This window comes from Propithecus coquereli, unplaced genomic scaffold (genome assembly GCF_000956105.1).
Source record: "Propithecus coquereli isolate 6110/MARCELLA unplaced genomic scaffold, Pcoq_1.0 Scaffold111, whole genome shotgun sequence".
NCBI classification, from domain to species: Eukaryota; Metazoa; Chordata; class Mammalia; order Primates; family Indriidae; genus Propithecus; species Propithecus coquereli.
Window position 1 is genome coordinate 335,782 of NW_012135081.1, and position 9,689 is coordinate 345,470.

Sequence of the window (9,689 nt, forward strand, 5' to 3'; positions counted from 1 at the left end):
TCCTGGCTTGCCCACCTAATTGGGTAACTTGAATTTATAAGCCTGACATGGGTAAAGGTAAAAAGTTAAAGGGACAAGATCGGATAAAGACTGGTTGGGTGAGAATCACATATGTGACAAAATTATATTTGTTTCAAGATTATTCAGATGAGAACATATATAAGCTCTCTAAACTATTAATATAAGCTTCAATAGGTAAAGGCCATTTCTGCCTTTTTCATTGCTATTTGTCTAGCTCCTAGCTTAGTGCCAAGCTCTAAAGGACACATTGAAGAAAGATTTGAGGGATGGACAAACCAATGAACATGATTGTAAGTCACTATCTGTTTTCTCATTAGGTGGGTATCCCCAGAAACAGGTCCCTGGTTTCCCCCATCTACCCTCTCACCAAAACACACACAATGTTCAGTACACCACATCTCACTGCTGAGGACGGGACTACACCAGTCGAGTATAGTACCTGCATTAGAACAAATTTGTCTGTGTTGGAGAAGAGAACCACGGTATTTTGCATGGTGTCATCGTCTTCTTCTTCTTCTTCCTTGCTGGGAGAGCTATCGATATCAGCAACCTTAAAGGCAGAGAGTTGTGGAATGTGAGGTAGATAAATCTGCCCCAACTAAGCTAGTTCCCTCTTTGGTGCTGGGGGAAAGAAGTGTGAACCCCTGGCTAAGATGAAGGCCAGAAGCCAGGACTAAAAGGCAAAAGGACACCCCAGCTCCCAAACTGGGCCACAGCCTGATGGCAGACATTTCAGAAAAGCCTGGGGGCCAAATGGACAGAAATATAGACATAGCCCGATGGGCCCAAGGCCAGCAGGCAAGCCTGCAAGGGACTGGCAGGATTTAAAGGGTGTTTAATTTTGAAGGGACCATCTGAAACATGCTTGGGGCACGGGAGGCCTCTCCTTACTACCAGAGTCTCAATGGAAGAAGCAGTTGATTTTAGCCGGGCCCGTCCTCTTCCACGTCCTGCATGTGCTCCTCCACGAGGCCGGCGCCTTCCTGGGAAACTACTGCTGCGACCCTGAGTGAAGGAAAGGGGACAATTGCAGGAGCAAGTCAAAAGCTAGTGTGTTGGGTTCACAGGCTTGAAGGGAAGAAAAGAGATGAATGGACAGAATATGACAGGTAATAAAGCTCAGGAGTCCACTCAAGGTAGGGGGAAAAAGCCAAGCTTCCAGATTATCAACAATTAGGTAGCTCTGGCCAAAATCCATTCTCCCCTCCCAAGGAGTGGCCAACATGAGACACAGAGAAAAAACAGTGGACCAAGAATCAAGTTTCTGGTCCCAATTTTATTACTGAGTGACCATGAACCTGGTACCTGGGCATTTGTCCCCTCTATGTATTAGTATTCTCCTTAATAGTTGGACTAGACAGAGGATCTCCCAGAGTCTAGGATTCAATAAGCCAGGTGAGGAGGTGTAAGTGACACAGGACAGTGGCATAACTTTGACCACACCCAGTGGCTGGAGAGCCCCTCACCTGTTTGATGCGGGAACGGGCTGGGGAGCTGCGCCGCCTCCCCTTCTCCCCCTCGGCTTTGCCTCCGCCGATAGCTGTCCCAGCATCACACAATAGTGAGTCATCAGTCTCTGGCAGCGAGTCGGTACAGAGCCGTAGGGAGCCCTCATCTCGGGCTGGACTAACATCTGTAGAGACCCCTAGCTCCATGGACAGGGAGCCACCCCCCTCAGGGTCAGGAGAGCCCAGCAGGGGCTCTGAGCCAGGAAAACTGGCACTGGCATCGCCCTGGCTCAGATTAGAGATCTCATTAACAATGTCAGATTTGATGAGAGTGGGTGGTGTGGGGGCCACTGGTGCACGTGGCTCCTCCTGTTCTTCACAGGGTGAGCTCTGTCCTGCTGCCTGCTTGCATTCGGGACCATAGACCTCCATAGGGGTCACAGGGGCTAGCTCCTCAGGGTCCAGGAGCACAAGGGAACCTTTAAGTTCACTAGCCAAACTGCCAGGAGTCTGTCCAGCCTCTGGCTGTGAACCAGGAGCATCAATTCCATCCAGAGGGGGTGTGTCTTCCCCCAGCCCAGAAAAGTCATCCAGGGCTGGGGCAGGGCTGGGGGCAGGGCAGGACAGGTCCCCTATAGGGGAGAGGAGAGGACTGGTGGCACTGGGTTCTAAGGCTGGACACTCAGGCTCTGGGACTTTCTCAGTCTCCATCTCATGTGGCTCAGCCTCATCTGAGACGTCTACCGCTTTCCCTATGGGACTCAATGGGGAGGGCATGGACAGTGGCAGAGCAGGAGGGGAGTTTTGAGGAGCCAGGGAATGCTGAAGGAGTGGAGAACACCGAGGGGGAAGGGGCTCCATCAGGATGGGAGTAGCCAGTTCCATTGGGGAGCCTGGAGATGGGGGAAGGATCATAGGGGGAACAGGCTCAGGGTCAGTGCAGTTAGCTTCTGGTGGAGGGCTGATGGGTGTCTCTAGAATGGGGGCAGCCAATGGTGACTCAGGGTCACTGTCCCCTTTGGCACCAAAGGGGTACTCTAACTCCCCCAAAGGAGACAGAGCTGGTGGGGCCACAGCTGTGATAATGGGCGAGAGTGGAGGAGGAAGAGGATCTGGAGGGAAAGAGAACAAGAGAAGCTCTTAGATTAGATGTGCCATAAAGAGTTAAGACTGCTCCAGAATAAGGAGGTACTAATATTCCCTTACCTGGTGGCATCAGCTGAGGTGACAAGGATGGCTCTCCAGATGGGGACAAGGGCAGCTCCTCAGGCAGAGGTGACAGAGGTGGTTCCCCAGGCTCGGACAGGGCCGGCTCTCCAAGCAAGGGGGATAAGCGTGGCTCCCCAGGTGCGGGGAACAAGGGTAACTCCTCAGGTGTGGGGCATTGGCCTGGCTCCTCCATGGGCTCTTTAGGGTGAGGGGATAGACACGGTTCCTCAGGCCGAGGGGACAGGTGTGGTTCCTCAGGTTGAGGCAATAGGCGTGGTTCCTCAGGCCGAGGGGACAGGTGTGGTTCCTCAGGTTGAGGGGACAGATGCAGCTCCTCAGGCCTGGGGGACAGGTGTGGCTCCTCAGGCTGAGGGGACAGATGCAGCTCCTCAGGCTGGGGGGACAGGTGTGGCTCCTCAGGCACAGGGGATAGGTGCAGCTCCTCAGTGTGGGGAGATAGGCGCAGTTCCTCAGGCTGAGGGGACAGGTGTGGCTCCTCAGGCATAGGGGATAGGCGCAGCTCCTCAGGCTGTGGGGACAGATGCAGCTCTTCAGGCTGGGGGGACAAGTGTGGCTCCTCAGGCCGGGGGATTGGATGAGGCTCCTCAGGCTGGGGGCAGAGATGCGGCTCTTCAGGCAGTGGTGACAGGGGTGACTCCTCCAGTGGCAGGGACATGAGCGAGTCCTCCGGCGGCGGGGAAGCAGGTAAGTCTTCAGGTGGTGGGGATGTGGGTGAGTCCTCAGGTGGTGGGGATAAGCGTGAAGCCTCAGGTGGAGGGGACCTGGGAGACTCTTCAGGTGGTGGGGATAGAGGAGATTCCTCAGGCGGTGGAAACAGGCGTGACACTTCAGGCAGGGGGGATAAGCGTGACACCTCTGCCAGGAGGGACAGGCGTGATACCTCAGGTGGGGGGGACATAGGTGAGTCTTCAGGTGGTGGGGACATGGGTGAGTCCTCAGGTGGTGGGGACAGGCGTGATGCCTCGGGTGGTGGGGAGAGGGGAGATTCCTCAGGTGGAGGGGACAGAGGAGACTCTTCAAACGGTGGGAACGGACGAGACGCTTCAGGTGGCGGAGACATGGGTGACTCTTCAGGTGGAGGGGACATGGGTGACTCCTCAGGTGGTGGAGACAGGCGAGATGCTTCCGGCGGCGGGGAAGTGGGCAATTCCTCAGGTGGGGGGGACAAGGGAGATTCCTCAAATGGTGGGGACAAGGGTGATGCTTCAGGCGGTGGGGACAGGGGCGTCTCAAGTGCAGGAGATGGGGGTGAGTCTTCTGGTGGAGAGAAGGGTGACTCCTCCGGTGGAGAAAAAGGTGATGACTCGGGTGGGGGAGACAGAGGAGACTCCTCAGGTGGCGGAGAGAGGGGCGATTCCTCTGATGGTGGAGACAGATGCAATGCCTCTGGTGGTGGGGATGCAGGTGATTCCTCGGGTGGTGGGGACAGGCGTGATGCCTCAGGCGGTGGAGATGTGGGTGATTCCTCAGGCGGTGGGGACAGGGGTGACTCCTCAGGTGGGGGCAGCAGTGGCATCTCCTCATTTAGGGGGACCTCCAACTGGGGCTCAAGTTGGACCCCTGCTCTCCCTGTAGACACAACACACTATGCTCCTACCTGGCTCCAATTTACTCCACAGAAAGTGTAGGGTTTGGGGCAAAGCAGAAACTGTCTCTTGCCACAGAATGAAAGGGGATTAATTTCAGGGACCCTCAAATGGTACTCACCTAGTGGTTTGGCTTCACATTGCAGGGGCCCCGGTTCCTTGGGTTGCATAGAGGTCACGTGCCCACCCTTTGGCTGCCCTTGGCATGCAACGTACAGAGCATCGGGCTCATCAATGGGTGTATCGCCAGGCTCTGGGGGTGAAAATCTGCAGAGGGTACAGGGGAGCAGGCACTGTGGCTCTCACCAGCTAACAGCTCCTAGAGAGCACACCGGGGCAAGGCATGAACACTGTTGACTGTACTGCCCACTTTAGGGCTCTCCTTCCAGAGTCCACTGCTTGCAACATGGCCCCTGCCAATCTCAGTCCTTCCAATCCCCTGTCCCAATCTTATCCAGTCCACACCACTTACCTGCCACAGATAGGGGGATGCTGCTCAGCAACAGAACTGATAGGCTGACCTCCCTGGGCTTTGTGACAGCGGTGACAGAGCGAGTAGTTCTCAAACCACTCAGAGTTGGGATTCAGCTCTGCTGAGCTTACCCCACAGGCCCGGCATACCCGGCATGCCTAGGGGAAAAGAGCAGGCAAAACAGGCATTGGCCAGGCAGACAGCAAAGACTGGAGAACACAGGACTTGTCATGATAGAGGAACTCTGGGGATGTTGCAGGAGGCAGAATTAGGGAGAATAAGGCAGAATCAGGGTACACTCACCTTACACTTCCAAGAGTGAGCAGGCAGTTCCTCCATGGGTGGTTTTAGGCAGAAGGTATGATATCCTTTGTCACACGTCTCACAGACCAACATCTTAGAATCGTTCCCACGTTTCCTGCAGGGGCACAGAGAACATTACAGTGTTCTCCCTGCCCTAGTGTTCAACCCTAACCTATGCTTTGCCTTAGGCTTCCCTCCTACCCTTCCATTCTTACCTGCAGGCTTGGCACACTTTGCAATCAGGGCACTGCCAGCCAGCACGCTTTCGGGCAGTCAGAGCAGTGTCCAGGCAGGCCCCGTGATAGTGATGCCCACAACTGGTACAGAAGAACAGGTCACACAATTCCCCCGGCCCCTCACACACTGTACAGCGAGCCTCCTCTGCAGTGGGAAGAGACAGACAGCACAGGTCAACTATGGATTCATTGCAAGACTCAGCACAGTGCTGTAAACATAACAGGCACTCCATGGACACAGAATGAATGAATGACAGTTACTGTCTGCCCAATATATGCCAGTGACTGATCTAGGCACTGTAGATACCACAGTAAATGAGACAGGCAAAGCTCCTGTGCTCAAAAAGTTCACATCTATTTTAGTGGGCAGACTGACAGTATATAATTACAGACTTTGATGAGTGCTCTGTAGACTACAAAAATCCAAGGCACACTTGGTCCCTCATTTGCCCTACATCCAAAGGGCAGGACTTCTCACCCAGATGTGCAGCCCCCTCACTGTGCTCCGGGCATAGCAGCTGCAGTGTTTTCATGGATAAGAAGGAACCGCTGGCAGTCGCGCAGGGGAAGTGGTAAAGCCGTGGACATCCAGGTGAGCGGCAAGGGATGGAGGCACCGAGTCTGGTGCAGTGGGAGCAGCGCTACCAGGGTAGAGACAATGCCTCAGTGCCAGCCAGCTTCTCCAGAGAAACAGTTCAGGCACAGCTCTGCCCCAGTAATGCCCACTGTCCTTCTCTACCCTGACTCTCAGAAGCCCACCAGCCCTGCCTAGCCCCTGCAAGCCCAGTCCTGTCCTTCACCTATGCAATCTCCTGGCCCCAGCCCTACCTGTGAGATCCCTGAGAAGATGGCCTTGTCCACACCACATAGTTCTGGGCCCTCCTGTCCCCATACGCCTGCTGACCACACAGCACACCAATGGTGAGCCCAACAGGACCCTTTACAGGTGGGAAAGAGAAAGGAAAGAGTTAACAAAAAGGTGATTGCTGGCTCAGGACTACCCAGTCTCTACCCCATTTCCTGCCCTTTGTCCCCTCACTTACCTCCAGGTTCTCCTAGGTGGGCAGGTGTAAGGCCCTCAGGGAAACCAATCTGTGATAGGTCCTCACTGGGCAGCACTGCCTCATTGGGCCCTGGGTTCCCCCCAGGGGACACCACTGGACACCGGGGCCAGTCAAATGGCAACTCAAAGCGCCGTAGCTCCCGCTGCCCATGCAGACTGGGCTCCCCGCAGTTACAGAGAGCACAACGCCGCACTGGACCCCCACTGTGGACACACAAGCATCAGCACCATGCCAGGCCCCTGCTGACCCCATCGTTTGGCACACCCATGCTCCCCAAACACTCATTTTCCTAAATCGTCTTCCTTGAAAGCCCCAGACTTTCAAATCGAATCCTCATGAGCCCTTGTGTATCCTCATTTTCCCCAAACAAGTTACCTGCAGTCCTGGGGAGGCTCCTGAAGCCTGGAACTCCCAGAACTGGGGACACAGACCTCTCCCACATGTGGGTTGGGAAGGTCTGGCTCAGCGGCTCCTGGGTCCTCAGAGGCTGCAGGTCCATCGGCTGATGAACAGACAGAGCAGCACATGTCAGCCATCATCCCCTATTTAATACTAAGTCCCCTCAACAGACCCGTGAGATTATCCAAAACCCTCAGTGGATCACAGCGATGGCATTTTGACTTTTGTCTCAAAGAACAAAGTCCTTCAATTACTTGTGTATTACACAGACTTAGCACATGTCCTTGTGTCAGGACCAGAAATCGAAGGCTGCCCACGAAGAGCAGAAAGCTGACAACAAACCCAGGATTTGTTCTACTCACCTGCCGGTTCTGAATCTTTATCCTCACCAGGCGACTTCTGGTTGTCCATCCCTCTCTCCGACTGGGCAGGGCCCTCTCGGGGAGACCTGTTGGTGCCAAGAGATATCTATATGTCTATTAAGTCTCTCCCCAGTAAGCACTTTTCCCAGAATCCCAGTGAGAAGCCAGCTAATGGCATCCAGACCCTACAGCCAGAGCAAAGCCATACCTACAAACTCTTATACTAATGACAAGGGAAGTAATTCTCCCTAACCCTTATCCCACTGCCTACTTTCTCCCCAGATAAACACATACCCTTTTCTCCCACTCTAGATTCTCAGGGGATTCATTCCACTTCCCCACTTCCAGGCTCCTCTGTAAGAGTTCACAGGGCAACAGCACCCAACTAGAAGCACATTCATTTTACACCTAGTACCACCCTTTGCCTCACCTCTGAGTTCCTGGCTTCTGGTGGGCCCTATTCTGTGGGCTTTTTCCCCAGATCTCAAGTAAGCTACCATTCTAGAGGCCTGCCAGTGCCATCCCAGGGGAAGTCAGGTCCCAGGAAGTCTGCGTCCACCCACGATCCCTCCCTCAGAAGCAGAGTCTGGGGTCTTGCAAGAGACAGAACACACTACTGAAACTAAAGCCTATCTTTAGATCTCCCCCATCTCCACTGGTTTAAACCAGGACATTCCAATCACAACTGAAGAAACTCCCCAATTTCCACCCACTTCCAACCCAAATTCAGCTCAGGCCCATCCCTGGCCCCTGCCCTAACTGTGCTCAGAGTCTCACCCAGCCTGAAGGCCTCAGGTCGTTGCCCTTAGCAACGCCAACTGCCCTTCCTCTTCAGATGCCCCTAGTAGTTAACAGAAGTGGACCTTAAGAGTTACTGAGCATGTGTAGTCAGGCCTGAGGCTAAGCATGCTGGGAGTCGTAGTCTCAGGAAGCACACTGCCACTTGGAGGAGTTCTAAACAGGGCAGGACATAGCAGAGCAGAGCAGAGCAGCTTCCTTCCTCTTCCGTTAAGCAGGGTTTCCACACACATGGGGGGGCAGGGGAAAATAACGGTCCCCTTTCCCTCCTAAGATATGCATGCCTGTACCAGAGCCAAATGAAACACACTAACGTTATCCCTAAAAAAGGTGGGACCCACACCTTTGGGCATATTTTCCTAGACCTCAGAGGGAACTAAGCATAGTGCAAAAAAAAAAAAAAAGAGTAGTAAAGAACAAAGTACAGAGGCGAGGAATAGGAAAGGGATCCTACAGAGGAAGGGAAAAAGGGATAAATGCCAGCAGCTCTTAGAAGTACAGACCCGCTCTCTTAATCAGAGAGTATATACAATGTTCCTAGAGAAAGGGGTGGTGGGGTGGGGGAAATCCCTAAAACAGAACTCTAAATAATAAAAGTTTGAGAAATTCATCTCTTACCTTTTCCATTCCTGTTGTTTAATCAGAGTGACCACACCAACCTTAGTAAGAACAACCCCCTCCTCCCCAACTGGAAGGCAAATACCCCAGTCAGCCACTTAGGGCTGAATGACTGGAGCAAACGAGATGCAGGGAACCCTCAGAGGTGCCCAAGATTGGTAAATCAATTCCCCAAGAACCTCAATATCAGTCCTCCTTCCCTGAACTCACACTTCATTTCCAGATATTGGCTATGCCCCTCCTGAGACATGTCACAGGAAAGGAAATTACTTTTCTCCCTAACACTCTCAGAATGTACTAGATAGGGAAAGCAAAGCATCACCTGATACCTGTCATCTCCATTCCCAAACCATTTCTCTTTCCCACACCTGCCACACAACTATACCTGAAAGGACAGGGTGGGTCATCTGGCTGACTCACAGAAAAGCTGCTCTGGAACTTCGAGGGGCCCTTAGAAGCCACCTATGTGAAGTAGGAGTTGGGGGTGAGGGCACCAGGCAAGTCTCTCTTTCTATTCAGTCATTCACAGCCTGACCACACCCAGAAGGTCCTAGGGGCCCTCAAAGTTTTCTAATTGTTTGCATCTTACTATGTCTTACCACGACGACATGCCCCCAAAGATCCTCCACTCCCTCTGCTCTGAAAGTTGAGGCCAAAGGAGTAACAAACAGTAAGAAATAAAAAGCAACAATGATAATACAGTGGGTAGGAGGAGGACCGCCTCATACAAGGCCAGAGGGACAAATTCCTCAGCCCTCCCCCGAGCGCAGCCCTCTCAGGCTGGTAAGGCTGGTACTGCTCAAAAAGGTACAGAAACCACCTTCATCTGGCCTTGAGACATAGAGTACCAACATTCTCCAAAGCCAGAGCCCCATTAATGGGACCATGAAAAATGACAGATCAAGAAGCAAAGAGAAAAGTATCCTCCAAACTGTATCAAAATGAATCTAGCACCTCCAAGAAGTCTGAGCCCTCAATCCCCATCTCTCATCCTTGCAGTCCAGCACTTGCACCTCAATGCTTACACCCACAGTGATCAGGCCCCTGCAAATATCTAACCAAATAAAGACCACAGGTTCCCCCTTCCCATCATTCACAGCCATTACACACACACACACACACACACACACACACACACACACACATCTATAC

At 53.1% G+C, this 9,689-nt stretch overlaps 1 protein-coding gene across 1 annotated transcript in view; it reads right to left on the reverse strand.

The window, feature by feature from the left end:
* The window catches only part of KMT2D (lysine (K)-specific methyltransferase 2D), a 40,480-nt gene that overhangs the window by 27,729 nt on the left and 3,062 nt on the right, over positions 1-9,689 (reverse strand). Inside the window, exons 2-14 of the mRNA XM_012653367.1 lie at positions 7,122-7,207; positions 6,736-6,862; positions 6,340-6,563; positions 6,125-6,234; positions 5,775-5,937; positions 5,276-5,441; positions 5,061-5,175; positions 4,758-4,915; positions 4,407-4,552; positions 2,676-4,268; positions 1,488-2,581; positions 913-1,026; positions 461-571 (exon numbers count right to left, since the gene is read on the reverse strand). Of these exons, the coding sequence (XP_012508821.1) occupies positions 461-571; positions 913-1,026; positions 1,488-2,581; positions 2,676-4,268; positions 4,407-4,552; positions 4,758-4,915; positions 5,061-5,175; positions 5,276-5,441; positions 5,775-5,937; positions 6,125-6,234; positions 6,340-6,563; positions 6,736-6,862; positions 7,122-7,170 (4,170 nt within the window). The 5' untranslated portion in view covers positions 7,171-7,207. The remainder of the gene's footprint in view (positions 1-460; positions 572-912; positions 1,027-1,487; positions 2,582-2,675; positions 4,269-4,406; positions 4,553-4,757; positions 4,916-5,060; positions 5,176-5,275; positions 5,442-5,774; positions 5,938-6,124; positions 6,235-6,339; positions 6,564-6,735; positions 6,863-7,121; positions 7,208-9,689) is intronic.